We start from the raw sequence: 14,765 nt of genomic DNA on the forward strand, positions 1-14,765 counted from the left end.
CAACCAGGCTTTTCCCGGTTTTTGGCTGCACCCGTGCTGTGACCGGGCAGGTGCAGCCAAAACCGGGAAAAACCCGGTTGCAACCGGGTTATGGCAACCCTAAGTGGACAGGACATATTAAATTAACTATCTGTAAGCCAGTTTAGGAGTCTTTTTTAGCTAAAAGGCAAGGTATACATTCATTGCTGTTGTGTGCCTTCAAGTTGTTTCTGACTTATGGTGCGCCTACCATGGAATTTTCTTTGGAATATTTGTTCAAAGAGGGTTGCCATTGCCTTTCTCTGAAGGTGAGAGAGTAAATGATTGCCAAAGATCACTTTCTATGGATGAGTGGTCATTCAAACCCTGACTTCCTGGAGTCCAGTCCAACGCTCAAAGCACTACATCACGCTGATTCCCAGGATATAAATAATGTAATTCTAATCTGCCTTTAAAGTAGCAGATCTGACACTGTAAAATGCAAACCATTTGTCATCAAGCCACTCTACTGATAACAGCTAAGGAGCAGGCAGAAATCCAACAGGAAGATTTTTTTTAGTAAGGTGCACCCAGTGAGGATATCAGATCAAGAGAAAGACTAAGAGAGAGGAGTCTGTCAGAGTTAGAAATAAGAGTTAGACACATTGGCAAAATCAGTCAGAGATAGAAATTATTAGTTAGACTCAACTCGATTAGGATTAGGAGAGATATGAGTGTCTCTATGTTAGGAATACGAGAGAGATGTGAGTTGGAGTTAGGGTCTGTTAGATTCTAGATGTATTAAATCAGTAATTTTTGATGTTATGATCAATTTCTAGTCAATAAATCATTTTTGTATTATACATTTGTGCCTCTGAGAATGTTAGATAAGGGCTATTGGAAAGTTTGAGATCAGATACTCTGGGCCCACAACAAACTCCAACTCTATAGTGGTAGCAGTTATTTGATGGGGGTAGTGTCCAGTTGGAAAATCAAGGAATTAAATCTTGCACAGGAACCATGAGAGCATCTAGAAGGTCCCCACATTTGATGCCATAGTTGTGGGAAAGGCGGTTGTTCTCACATTGGTGAAATAGGTGGATTTCCCAATTCTACCCATTGAGAAAGGCTGAGGAACCCTTCCAGGGTGAAGGCAAGGAGCATCTGCCCCACCCAGATCAGAAACTATCATATCCAACCACATCTGTCCTCGTGCCTTTTTCATTTTGGGTGGTATCATCATGGTGAGACAGAGAAAAAGGTGGTTTCTCCTGGGCCATTCCAAGATTTCTTCTTCAGCTTGGCAACTTCTGGGATGAGAAGCTAGATGAGTCTCTGCCCTCCTCCTACCTCAGTTTCTCTTGCCACAACGAACTCCCTTCTACCCTGGCAACCAAGAAAGAACTTTCTGTGAGAGGAGAAGCTTGTCATGCCAGGGATTCCTGACTGATGAGTCAATGCTGATTGGGAGAGCACCCAGCCACAGTATCAATATAAATGGCGACAGGACAGCTTGGAAGAGAACAGAGAATGGTTGCTTTGTGCCTTCAAGTCATTCTTCATTTACAGTGACTCTAAGATGGAACTACTGCTAGATATCTTGGCAAGTTTTGTTCAGAAGGGGGTTGCCTTTGCCATGACTTCCCCAAAATAACACATCTCTTGACTAGTGCTGGTTCTAGGTATGACTCCCACTCAGTGCAGGTGCAAATTAACCTATTTGTCCAGTTTAATCTTAATTTAGAATATTACAAATGGCTGATTTGTCCCCATAGGTCCAAATGGGGATTCTTATGTAACTCACTTGGTCCCAGTGCAAAGCAAGGTAGGCTGGAGAAATAGTCTCCAGTTTTCCCAGGGATTTTCATGGACAAACGGGGATTCGAACCCTGGCCTCCAGAGTTGCAGTCTGCTACACCACACTGGCTCTCTGAGAATACACCAAATTTGATGTTTCCTTCTCATTCCTGAAGGCACTATGCAATAAGAAATGAAGCTGAGCCCCACTAAGGAGCTGTATGTATGAGCCTACTTGAATTTTAAGATCTTCAGGGGAGGGTTTTCTCTCAGTCTCACCACCTTCATGGCGAAAAGGAGAGAAAGCCTTCTCAGTAGCAGTTCCTTTCTATGAAACTCTGCCACGGGAAGCTCAGTTGCCCCCCTCCCTGCAATACCTTTGTCAACAGACCCAAACCTTTCTATTTAAACACGCCTTCAGTTTTTAACTGACTGGGGCAGCACAATGTGTAGGTGCTAATATGCCTTTATTTGCTTTAAACATATGTTTAAAAGTTCAGATATCATATTTTATTATTTTTGCATTTTAGAACACTTTAGCTGTAGTGTTTTAATGTCGGGTGTGAGCTGTGTTGGGAGAAAAGCAAGATAAAATTATATATAAATAAAGTCTCAAGGAGAGAGAAGGTCACTCCGAGAAATTTAAAAACAAAATATGAGCCGTATGTAATAACAATAGAAATGAAACAACGGGAAAAGCAGAAAGAAAGAAAGAAAGAAAGACCCATGAAGTTAGATTGGAAGTGAATAGCTTTTCAAGCAGCATCAAAAGATTGAGGGGGGGAATGTTCATGGGAAAGGTATTTCACTGTCTTGGGACCCCCCTCCCCGGAACTTCAGGTGAGAGTAGACAACACTTGTTGGTGGAATATGTACGTAAGTATAAATTAACCCTACACCTGTTGTTGTCAGCTGCCTCCAAGTCATTATTGACTTAGGGCAACCCTAAAGCAAACCCATCATAGGGTTTTCTTGGCAAGTTACTTCAGAGGGGATTTGCCATTGCCATCCTCTAAGGCTGAGACAGTATAGCTTACCCAAGGTCTACATATGTCTATTTTAGATTGCTGCAGAGAGTGGTATTCCCTTCCTCCCCCTACAGCAGCAACTCAAGCCCTCCACAGGAGCTATTAATGCCTGGAGGAGAGCAGACTGGACTGCAGAAGCTTCTGGTTATTTCCCTGTAGCCAGATGTAAACTGATTACATCATCTGCTGACACCTCTGGAGATGCAGAGAGCCTCAGCAGACTGTGTAATTGCTTCACATCCTGCTACAGGGACATAGCCAGATACGTGGGTGATCCCACTACTCTGAAGCAGGTATGAATGGCTGGGGTGGGGGGCTTCAGTGGCTCTATGGCCTACCCAGGGGGTGGTAAATGGCTCAGTGTAATGTCCAGTTTAATCTTATTTTAGAGTATTACAAAGGATCGATTTGTCCCCATACTTCCAAATGAGGATTCTGGTGTAACTTGCTTGGTTCCGTAGCAAAACAAGGTAGGCTAGGAATACTCTCCAGTTTTCCCAGCCATACCATGTATCACTTTGGGAGCCAGAGCTTTGAAAATGTTACTTTATGAACCAAAATTCCCTGGACACTTCAACCAACAGGCCATTGGCTAAGAGTTGTAATCCACAAAAAGTGCATTTACCAAACTGTGGAATCCTCTGACTCTTCACACAAACATTTGAACCACTGATCCTAGTCTCCTACAGGGGCATAAACACTTTATTCACCTGTCTGCCATCAAACCTGGGTGTGGCACAAATTTTAGTTAAGTCTCTCAACTCCCAAATAGGACAGACCCTTCCACCACAAGCTGGAAGAAGCCACAAAACCTCACAGCCCAAATCCACCAGCAATTCGATTCCTCACAGCCACTCCTCATGCACAAATCGCTTGCTATTTTGGCCCGCCATTAGCTGGTTGTGGTTATATGAGCAAATAAGGACATTTAAAAATAGATCCAGGCTCAACCGGTTGGGCGGGCTGCCTGGTGACGTGGAAGCCAACCCCACCCACGCTGTGACAAAATTTCACTGAAAGATACCGATCTGACCTGTCCCTGCTCTCTTACACCACCCCACCTCCGAGGTCTCATCCTTTGGGGACAGTGAAGACCTAAAGGACACAAGATGGAGCTCAAATAATGTTGGAGAGATAATTCTCAGTACATGCCTCAGGGAGCATCTGTGCCATTCCTTTCAATTCTAAACTGTTTTCCCAGCAGTATATTCCAGGTGGCCAGTTTGTCATCCTGATGGTTCCAAGCTGACCATCAGTAAAAGCCACACACATAGACAACGCAAAGGATAAATTATGATGGTCACTTTTTTGGCCAGCATGCAGCTCTGTACTTTCCCCATATGTGTGACAGACAGAATTTCAATTGATGCAGCTCTTCTCAAGACTGAGGTACAGTGGGCCCTTGGTATCCGTTGGGATTTGGTTCCAGGACCATCGGTGGATATCAAAATCTGTGGCTGCTCAAGTCCTATTGTATACTATGGGGTAGTAAAATGGTGTTCAGTATATAAAATGGCAAAATCAAGATTTGCTTTTTGGAATTTATATTTTCAAGCCGTGGATGGTCAAATCTGTGGATAAAAAAAATCTGTGGATATGGAGAGCTGACTGTATAACAGAATGTCTGTGTGTGCCTCTCTCAGGAACGTGGAGTTTAATTTCAGGTAATACCACAGAATCACTGTCTTTTTATAATTCACACACACCACAAACTTATTCTCCTAGGGTGGATTTGTTCCTACCAAAATGATACCACACATACCCACAAGTGGGGGTGGAACCCCAAAGTTTGCAAAAGTTACAAAGCAAAAACAAAAAAGAATTAAGTGAGGGCAAATGCTCTAAAACAGCCTCATGCAGAGAACACTAAGTGCCTGTTTAGGAAAGACACAGAAAACTGTTAAAGATTCTACGGTTAAGGTTTTTCCTAAGTTGTGTTTTCAATATTTATCAAGCTGCAAAGTTTGGAGCTCAAGACACCAGAGGCTGCTTGAATCATATCCTGCTCTAATTGAAAATTCTTCTAGTTGGAATTCAAGAGAGAAGCTCCGTGAATATATTTTTGACCATGATGTGCATCTGGATAGACTGGCTATTAATAATTCGAAATTTTCCAAATGGTTTAGATTATATAAATTGGACCATCAGATGGCTGTTTACCTAGGGAATCTTTCATTTCTAAAGCTTAGACAGGCTTTTACAGCTCTTCGCTTCCAAACAATGCCCTCAGCCATGATTGACGGTAGATATTCACATATACCTAAGGATTCCCGTTTATGTATTTGTGGAGCCCCAGAAATCGAGGATTTGCCCCATTATTTGTTTTCTTGCTCACTATATACTGGTCCAAGAACTAAATTTATGGGATCTATTCTGTCCAATTTACAGTCTAATGCCATTTCCGAAAAGATTTATTATCTCTTGTCTGATATCGATTCTAAAGTAACTTATAAGGTTTCACTGTTTGCTTCAGCAGCAATCAAAATTCGGGCAAGGGTAATAGCAGACATTGCAGTTGATTGTCAGGGGGATGACCTTATCTAAACTTTGAAGCTGTTTTTGTTTTTTGTTTTTTAAATGTTTTCAATGATTATTAGGTGGATGATTTTACCCAAACCTTGAAGTGGTTTTTTTTTAACGTTGTCTTATTTAATTGATTGGGAGTATATTATGTATTAAACCTGGATGTTATTTGATGGAATATTTTATAATTCTGAATTGCTGTTACTGGTTTTATATTTTATCATGCGAATGGCCTTTGGCTTAAGCATTAATAAAGATTGATTGATTGACACAGAAAACTAAAGAATAGTAGAATATAACGGAGTTTCTTGAAAGAGAGCATAGTTGAATAAAACACTGAACAGAAGCAACAATCAACACTACAGCAGTTTCTTGCAAGTCCTGTTTATCTGACCTAACTTGAATCTGCAAGGTATGCCTTGCACATTAATCTCTATCTTTGTCAATACAGGAAACAAGTTTCTAATAAGAAAGGTGTCAAAGTTCAAGCTGCCTAGAAAGATATGCCTTCTAATCCCTGGTGAAGAAACCCAGGCACTCAGGCAGAAACCCAGGTACTCAGTGTTCAAGAAAAGACAGTCGTCAAATGCTCAGAAGTGCTCCTTACTTTATTCTCACCAAAATGTAGCTGGCAAAGTTATACCGGAGAACCTCAGTTCAAATGAGCCACTCCACATCCACACACTTGCAGGGCACAGAAAACAACACATCTGATTCTTTTACTATATTTGATCACAGACTCATTCAAAGGCTCAGCAGAGGTTGATTTCAAAGTTGAGCGTTCATATACGCAAGTCCAGGATTTGCACATGCCATGGAACGACAGACATGCAATTGCACATTAACAGCACAAGACGGCAGACTGTTCCCACGGGCTCAGTTTCAAGCTTCTTCTCTTCCAGGTATCTGGTTACAAATAGTTTCGGGTTTGTTGGAAAAAAAGATAACGGGAGTTTCATACAAGCCAGTCACCGGCTGCTCCTTTTGTAGGCGATCTCTGAACTCTCTTTTACCAAGCAAAAGGTTTTTACACATGGAGTCTCTGGCTACTTGGCCAAATAACTCTGGTATCTACCCATTTAATCTCCTTTCTACCTGCAGCCTCAATAACTGAGTATAGGCTGGACAATGAATCCAACTTTATTTCCATATCCTTGAAATGTCCCAGCACCTGTTACAAGTGATGATCAGAACCTCTGAGCATGCACAGGCTATTATCAATGAATAGCCCAAGCCAACTTCCACACATCTAGAAACAGGTATTTGGATTTCCAGATCAAAGAATATGATGGTCTTCTAAGACTCTCCTTATAAAAACATAAAGCATCACCTTTCCCATGGAAAGCCATTGGAGATTTTGGGCAAGTCACACTTTCTCAGCCTCAGCAGAAGGCAAAGGCAAAAGCTTCTCTGGACAAATCTTCCCAAGAAAACTCTAGGAGTCAACTTGAAGGTGCATAGCAATGACCAGACATAACTTCCAACCTAAGACTGCAATGTTTTCTCTGGACACCTGTGCATTTAACAACTGTGCAGTTGGTAGAAACTCATCAAGTATAACCCTTTCTTGCACAGATGTGCAGTAACAGTTATGAAAACTTCCCTCTGGTCATATTTTTGTATAGGAAAAGACAGGGCATCACTCTGAAAAATTAATTATTTTCCATTGTAGTCTGTTAAGGCACCAAATGAAAAGATAAGGGCTGCATCCACCCTGCAGAAATAATTGGGTTTGACACTGCTTTAACTGTCCTGGCTCAAGGCTATGGAGTTCTGGGAATTGCAGTCGGTTGTGGCCCCCGAGTGGAGTGACACTTCTCTCTGTAGTCTTCCTTCCTTCCTAGTTTGAGGCAGGTCCCCAGAAAGGCAGTTCCCACCTTCTCCCTTTCCTTCCAGTCTATGTTTTCCTAAAACACTCCAAGACCTTTGTCCTCTAGGAATGTCGCACCATCTCACCCCAACCCCCTTCGCCATGCACACAAAAACTGCTTTCAGGAAGAAGGCTAGAAGACCAAGATGTGTTTGCTTTCTCAGCTGAAAAGACTTCAGACCACCCATGCCACCTCCACCCAGGATCACACAACTCCCACCTCACTCACACACACACCCCACAGGTAAACAATATAGATTCTTAAAGCCACAGCTGCTAATCTATTCCCCAGCAGGACAATTTAAGCTGCATAGTAACTTAGGTAGTATACTAAATGCTCTTTATTTGTGGAGTGTTGTTTTTGCAGAGAGCTGATATGGTGTAACAGTTTGAGCATTGGACTATGACTGTGAAGAGATCAGCCTGCCAGAGATTTCCCCCCCAAAACAACAACAACAACAACAACATCTTAACTAAGAACAGAAACAGCAAAATGAAGGCCTCTGACTAACATCTTCAAAAACATTTTCCCCTCCTGTTTGGTTTGTAACACCTGGCCTGATGAAGAAGCCAGTGAAGCTTTGAAAGCTTGCAACATGTATATTGTGCATTTTGGTTGTCCAAATCAAAGTACTGTATCACTGTTTGGTGGATTTTTGTTTGAATTTGCAAACACAGCTGCCCCCTGAATGTTTTCTGGAGACCAGGGTTTGAATCCCGGCTCAGCCATGTAAACCCACTGAGTGACCTTGGACAAGTCACACTCTCTCAGCCTCAGAGGGAGTCAAAGGCAAACTCCCTCAAAAGAAACCTGCCAAGAAAACGCTGTGATAGGTTCGCCATAAGCTGAAAACAACTTGAAAACACACAACAACAAATGTTTGGAGTATTTCTTTAGAGTTGCCTCTTTCTTCCAGAACATCAGGGTGTCATAAATTGTGCATCCATACAGACATAACAGAACATGATACACAGTGACAGTTATCTATCTATTTAAAGCATTTCTGTATCACCTCTTAGCCTGCCAGAACCCTCCAAGGCAATGGATGATGGATGAAAACAAAAATACATGAATGATATTTGTTAAAATCAGATTTTGGTACAGTTTTGCTTATCTCTGTAGCTCCTTTTAAGCCCAGGCTATGTCAGACTGTGGCAGATGGTGTAGTGTAGAGTGCATCTACACTGTAGAAATAACATAGTTTGGCACCACATTAACTGCCATGGCCCCATTCTCCAGAATCCTGGGATTTGTAGTTTTGTGGGGTGCCAGAGCTCTTTGGCAGAGAAGGATAAAGACTCTGTAAAAGTAAAAATCCCAGGATTCCATAGGTCAGAGCTACAGTGGTTAAACTGGTGTCAAACTGTGTTATTTCTACAGTGGAGATGCATCCATAGTGGTTTGAGTGTTAGCCTAGGATTCTGGGAGACCAGAGTTTGAGTCATGGGTGACTTTCAGCAAATCACATTTTCTCAGCCTTAGAGGAAATTAATGACAAATCTCCTCTGAACAAATCTTGCCAAGGTCCAAAACACTGCAGAAATATTCCAGTTTGAGATTGCTTGAACTGCCCTGGCTCAATGCTAAGGAATTCTGGGAACTGCAATTTTGTGAGACATTTTTAGCCTTCTCTGTCAGAGAGCTCTGGTGTCAAAACAAACTACAATTCCCAGAATTCCCTAGCAGTGAGTCAGGGCAGTTCAAGTGGTCTCGAACTGGGATCATTCCTGCAATGTGTTTTGGACCCAAGAAAATGTTGTGAAAGGGTTGTCATAAATTGGAAATGAATTGAAGGCACACAACAACATCAGATTGTGATGAGTCCTTTTTAAACTCACTAGTGGATCAAATCTGGAATGGTGCAAAGGAATATGAAGGACAAGATTCTCTTTTTGCATGGACAAAGTCCTTTTTCTTAATCAATTAATAACTTGACATTCAGACCCCACAAACCACAGGCCAGGGATGACCAATGCTCCAAAGCAGAGCTTCCAGGCAAGTGTGAACCCCAGCACCTCTATTAAAGTCATTAACTCCTGCCAACAACATGCCTCTTGACCAAGAGTGAATCACTTGGATTCGTCTTCCACATATATACACCATGACAAAGCAATAAGTTATCCTGCCTCAAGAGACATCCAGGTAAACACTCACTGACCCAGCTTCTAAAGTGTCTCAACAATTCCCTCAAATCAAATCACACGTTTCGGCTACTGATCCTGGCAGGTGGCTCATCTTTTCCTTCAACATGGCCACTGGACTTAGACACTGCCCACACACCCAGCAAAGAGACACAGGACCCAATGGTTGCAACTACTAACTAACTGCCTGGTTGCCAAACCGGACTTCAGCCCTCAACAGGAGATGGAAATGACCAGCAAGCAAAAAGACCTAGATGAGGGGGAAAAGAAATGTATAGCACCTAGCACTCTTCTTAGTACAGTGGGCCCTTGGTATGCACTGGGCCTTGGTTCCAGGATACTAAAATCTGTGGATGCTCAAGTCTCCTTAAATACAATGGCATAATAAAGTGATGTCCTTTATATAAAATGACAAAATCAAGGTTTGCTTTTGGGAATGTGTATTTTTTTTCCTGAATATTTTCAAGCCATGGAGGATTGAATCCGCAGATAAAGAATTTCTGGATATGGAGAGCAGACTGTATAGACAGACAATGGGAGCATCTATAAGGCAGTTTGACTCTGCTTTAACAGCCATGGCTCCATCCTACAGCAACCTGTAGGCAGAGAAGGCTAAAGACCTTGTAAAACTACACATCTCAGGAGTCCATAGGACAGTGTTACGGCACTTAAAGTGGTGTCAAACTGCATGGTGTAGTGGTTTGAGCACTGGACTCTGGAGACCAGGGTTTGAATCCTGGCTTGACCCACGTAAACCCACTGGGTGACTTGGGCAAATTGCTCTCTCTCTCAGCCTCTGAGGATGGCCATGGCAAGCCCTCTCTGGAAAAACTTGCCAAAAAGACCCCATGATGGGTTCACCTTAAGGTTGCCACAAGTGAGAAAGAACACAACAACAACAACAACAACAACAACAACGCTGATGACGCTGCAAACAGGGTGACCAGATGTCCTCACCACAAAGGAGGACAAGGCACTGCAAAATGTAAGACATGCCAAATCAAAGCTAAAAACACTCTTAGAAGTATAAGCTCATCTGGACGACTCCTCCTAGACAGCGAAGGCTGAAGTGGAGGACACATCCTGGAAAAGGAGGACATCTGGTCCCTCTAACCACAGAGCTGAAAAAAAGTATTTGGGGACAAAAGCTCCCAGCCTTTCCAAAGGTCCTGGGCCATTCTGGCAGTTCTCCTCCGCCTCCAGGTATCCTTCCCAAGGTGCGGTAAAGAAGGGCGCTTAGGTTGACCAGATGTCCTCACTGAAAAGGAGGACAAGGCCCCGCCAAAAGTAGGGACCTTCCAGAACCATGGAGGCCCTGACTAAAGAACAGGCTAAAAACACTCAGACATCCATGCTGTTTAGCTATGCTCAACATGGAGGCCCTTTTGGCACTCCTCCCAGACAGAGGGCTGAAATGGAGGGCAGGTCCTGGAAAAGGAGGACCTGTGGGTGCTAAATGGAGGGGGGATTATTTTTGGGACAAAAACTCCCAGCATCCCCAAAGCGTCAGGGCCATTCGGGCAGTTCCCCTCCACATCCAGGTATGCGTCCCCAGGTGTGGGAAAGAAGTTCTAGTTCCCCTCCATATCCAGGCATGCGTCCCCAGGTGTGGGAAAGAAGTTCTAGTTCCCCTCCATATCCAGGCATGCTTCCCCAGGTGTGGGAAAGAAGTTCTAGTTCCCCTCCACATCCAGGTATGCTTCCCCAGGTGTGGGAAAGAAGTTCTCCTCCACCTCCAGGGCCAGACTCCTACACAGAGTAAGATCTCCAGGTAAATGTGCCTTCTCGCTACTCACCGCATCCCAGCAGAAGGCCCACTCCAAGGCCCAGGTGCCCCCATTGCCTCCCCATGGCTTCTTCCCGACGTGAAGGTGGTGCTTTGCAGCCTTTCAAATCCCGTTGGCTCCTGTGGCTGCAGGCGAAGGTGGAAGGAAGGAGCGAGAGAGAGAGAGAGAGAGGGAGACTCCAGGTGCTTCCAACAGGTAACCCAGCAGACAGGTGGAATGAGGAGGAGGCTGGCAGCCCAGACTCTAGCCTTGCTTCTGGGGAGAAGGGCTACAAGCCGCCCAACCTGTTGGGGGCGGGCTGGGCTGTGCGCCAGAGCCAATCAGCGGCTCGCTAAGGGGTGTATTTGCATATTTCGGCGGCACGACTCACCTGTCGGCGGCAGCTCACCTGTTGGTTGGACTTCCTCATGACTCCCTCCCTTCCCTCCTTCTCCATCCTCTTTTCAGGCTGGTTTTCTCCACTGAACGAAGGCTGCATCCTCACTGCAGAAATAATCCGGTTTGACTCCGCTTGGAATTCTGGGAAGTGTAGTTTTGCAAACAACAGAGCAGTTTTTCAAGGAACAGTCCCTGGCTGGCCCTGTCTCCTCCCACTTTTTCTGCTGCTTTTTACAGTGAGTGTCCCAGGCTGCCTGCAGCTGCACTGCAGAAATAATGCAGTTTGGTCCTGCTTTAACTGCTATGGCTAAGTGCTGTGGAATTCTGCCATCTGTAATTTTGAGAGCTATTGAGCCATCTTTGCCAGAGAGCTTTGTTGCCACAACAACCTACAATTCCCATAATTATTATTAATATTAAAGATGGCATGTGCCGTGTGGTTTAGTGGCTTGACTGTTGGACTGTGACTCTTGGAGATCAGGGTTCGAGTCCCCTCTTGGCCAGATAAACTCACTGGGTGTCCTAGGGCAAGTCACACTCTCTCAGCCTCAAGAGAAGGCAATGGCAAACCTCTGAATAAATCTTGCCAAGAAAACCCCAGGGTAGTCTTAGGGTCATCAAGTAGTTCAGAAACAACTTGAAGGCACACAACAACAAAATTAAAAATGACACTTACTTTATTTATTGTATTTCAGAATACAATAAATTGTAGGAGTTCAGAAGCTTCAGAATATATGTACTATAGGTTCCCTCCCCACCCTTTTAATGTCAAGAATCCTCTGAAATAGACCAAGAGATAGCAATAGGTGCAAGGATATTGACGGTATCAGATATTGTTAACTGATCTACTGATCTACAGATATTATGCTCATCTGAATGTTTAATATATTTTACATAATTGTGTTAATGCAATGGTGCTAATCTATTACAAATATTGTGCAAAATGTAGAGGGAAAATGAATGGACTATTGCTATATGGCTTAGCTGGTGAGCTTCAGGCAAGAATAAGCACCAATCTGGTTTAAGGAGAGCACTTTATCCAGAATTGTGTACTGTACTTTGATTTCAGTAGGTTTGAAACTTCCTAAATCATGCACAGGATTTGGCTCTTTGATTTCTGGAGGACTTTCCTCAGGAAGAACGGTTCTGTGAATTTCTAAAGCTTGCATATTCCGACATTAGCATAAGAGAGTTGAATGGAAAACAACAGTTTACTTGCTTTGTATCACTAAATGAGTCAGTGCCAACTATCTAATCTGCTTTTAAATATGGAAATGGTTTAACATTCAGTCTTTTCAAACCTGGTGATCTCCAGGGTGTTTGAGATGGGACTACAGCTCTCTTTATCCCCAGCTAGTATGGCCACTTGTCAGGAATTATGGGGATTGTAATCTGAAACAATGTGGAAAAAGGTTGCTCCAATCTATTCTTGGAACACCCCTATTTGAATCTATTTTTACAGCAGGAGAACTGAGGCAGAAAGAGATGGACTTACCCAAATTTACTTGCAAAGTCTTTGTCTCAGACTGGATTTGAGTCCAGAAATTTTGGACTGGACCCTACTGCGCCTATCCTTCTCTCACGGCTCATCCTGATACGGTGTCCCTTTACTTCCATTTTAAAGATTAGAAAACAAACAAGATAAGTTGCAGAAGGCTCAAGCTTCTGCCATGCAGGGCCAAGTTAGTCCTTCACTATCTTTCTCTAACCTAGGCAGGCCACCATCAGATAAAAACGTAGTGAAACATTAAAAATGGTGATAACCTTTATTTCAAAAGGCAAGCGTAAAAGATGTGTCATTTCACCCTCTGTGAATGTAGAGAGACTTCTTACAGATACAGTACATGCTATTAACAGCTTAGGTCCAAGGTATCTGACAGATCTCCCTGGGATCCACAAAAGAGGCCTTTTTATCAGTTCCACCACCTTCACAGATACAATTGGTGGGAACACATTAGGGTCTTCTCAATGGCAGAGCCTAGGCTTTGGAGCTCCTTACCTATGGAGATTGCCCTTCTGTCAGCAAGGGAAGACCTTTCCTCAACATTAGGGGGAAAGTAGCTTGTAAATCCAACTGGAAAAAATAAGGACTGTAGAATATGAACTGGGCTGAGAGGCAGCAATATACAGTGCTTGGAAAAGTTACATCTACGAACCTTAGAATCCCACAGGGTTTGTTGTTGTTGTATTTATTTGCATCCTGCACTTGCATATTCCAACTGGGTCTCAGAGCGGCTTCACAATATTAAAAGAACAATACAATTAAAAACATAGAAAAAAGGTGTATTAACAAGAAATTCAATTATCACAATGTTAAAATAGCTATTAAAAGAATAAAAATACATTTTAAAAAGATAAAACTCTATAAAACATTTTAAAATGAAACAACATCCCAAGCCCAAGGGTTTAGCCAACTGTACGCCCCAAAAAAGTAACTTTGCAAGTTCTGGACATGGGCAGAGGAGGCAAAAATATTGTGAGGAGGGAGGGATAAAGAAATGAGGAAATGATGAGTCAAACAAAGTGAAGGCAGAAGTGGAATTTTAAAAATGACATGATGGTTATCCTATGTTTATTTTTATTTGTTGTTTGCTATATTTTATTTAAATGTTAATATGTATTAATATGCATTATGTTGGAAGCATCATCTCCTCAGATGCCAAGATTGATAAAGAGATCGATCACAGACTGGCAAAGGCATATAGTGCATTCAGAAGGCTTCACAAAAGAGTCTGGAGTAACAAACACTTGAGGCGAAGCACAAAAATCAGTGTGTATAGAGCCATTGTACTGTCTATTCTCCTCTATGGGTCTGAAACATGGGTCACCTATCACCAGCACCTACGACTCCTTGAACGCTTTCATCAGCGCTGTTTACGCACAATTCTAAATATACATTAGACTGACTATGTGACAAATGTTGCTGTCCTTGAGCAAGCAGGGATCACCAGCATTGAGGCCATGCTATTGAGGACGCAGCTGCGCTGGGCAGGACACGTTTCTAGGATAAAGGACCATCGCCTCCCAAAAATAGTATTCTATGGTGAACTCACCACGGGTCAGTGTAAGAGGGGCACCCCAAAGAAGAGATACAAGGACTCCCTGAAACAACACCTCAGGCTTAGCCAAATTGATCACCAACAATGGTCTGCCCTGGCCTTGCATCGGGAGGCATGGAGACGCACTATCCACGATGCTGCAGCCTTTTTCGAAAGCTCACGCCGAACGAATCTTGAAGAGAAACGACAACGCAGAAAGAACCGCAACCCGGAAACATCACCC

The 14,765-nt window shown here is 43.2% G+C and overlaps 1 protein-coding gene across 3 annotated transcripts in view; it reads right to left on the reverse strand.

The window, feature by feature from the left end:
* PRSS8 (serine protease 8) overlaps positions 1-14,765 on the reverse strand; it is a 687,619-nt gene that overhangs the window by 24,114 nt on the left and 648,740 nt on the right. Inside the window, exon 1 of one of the 3 annotated variants that reach the window (XM_042472884.1) lies at positions 11,115-11,356. The exons of 1 other annotated variant lie outside the window; for it this stretch is intronic. In XM_042472884.1, coding sequence (XP_042328818.1) covers positions 11,115-11,169 — 55 coding nt within the window. In that variant the 5' untranslated portion in view covers positions 11,170-11,356. Of the gene's footprint in view, positions 1-11,114; positions 11,363-14,765 lie in introns of those variants that run through there. One more of the 3 variants, XM_042472882.1, reaches the window with a different exon arrangement.

Source organism: Sceloporus undulatus, chromosome 6 (assembly GCF_019175285.1).
Source record: "Sceloporus undulatus isolate JIND9_A2432 ecotype Alabama chromosome 6, SceUnd_v1.1, whole genome shotgun sequence".
Taxonomy (NCBI): domain Eukaryota; kingdom Metazoa; phylum Chordata; class Lepidosauria; order Squamata; family Phrynosomatidae; genus Sceloporus; species Sceloporus undulatus.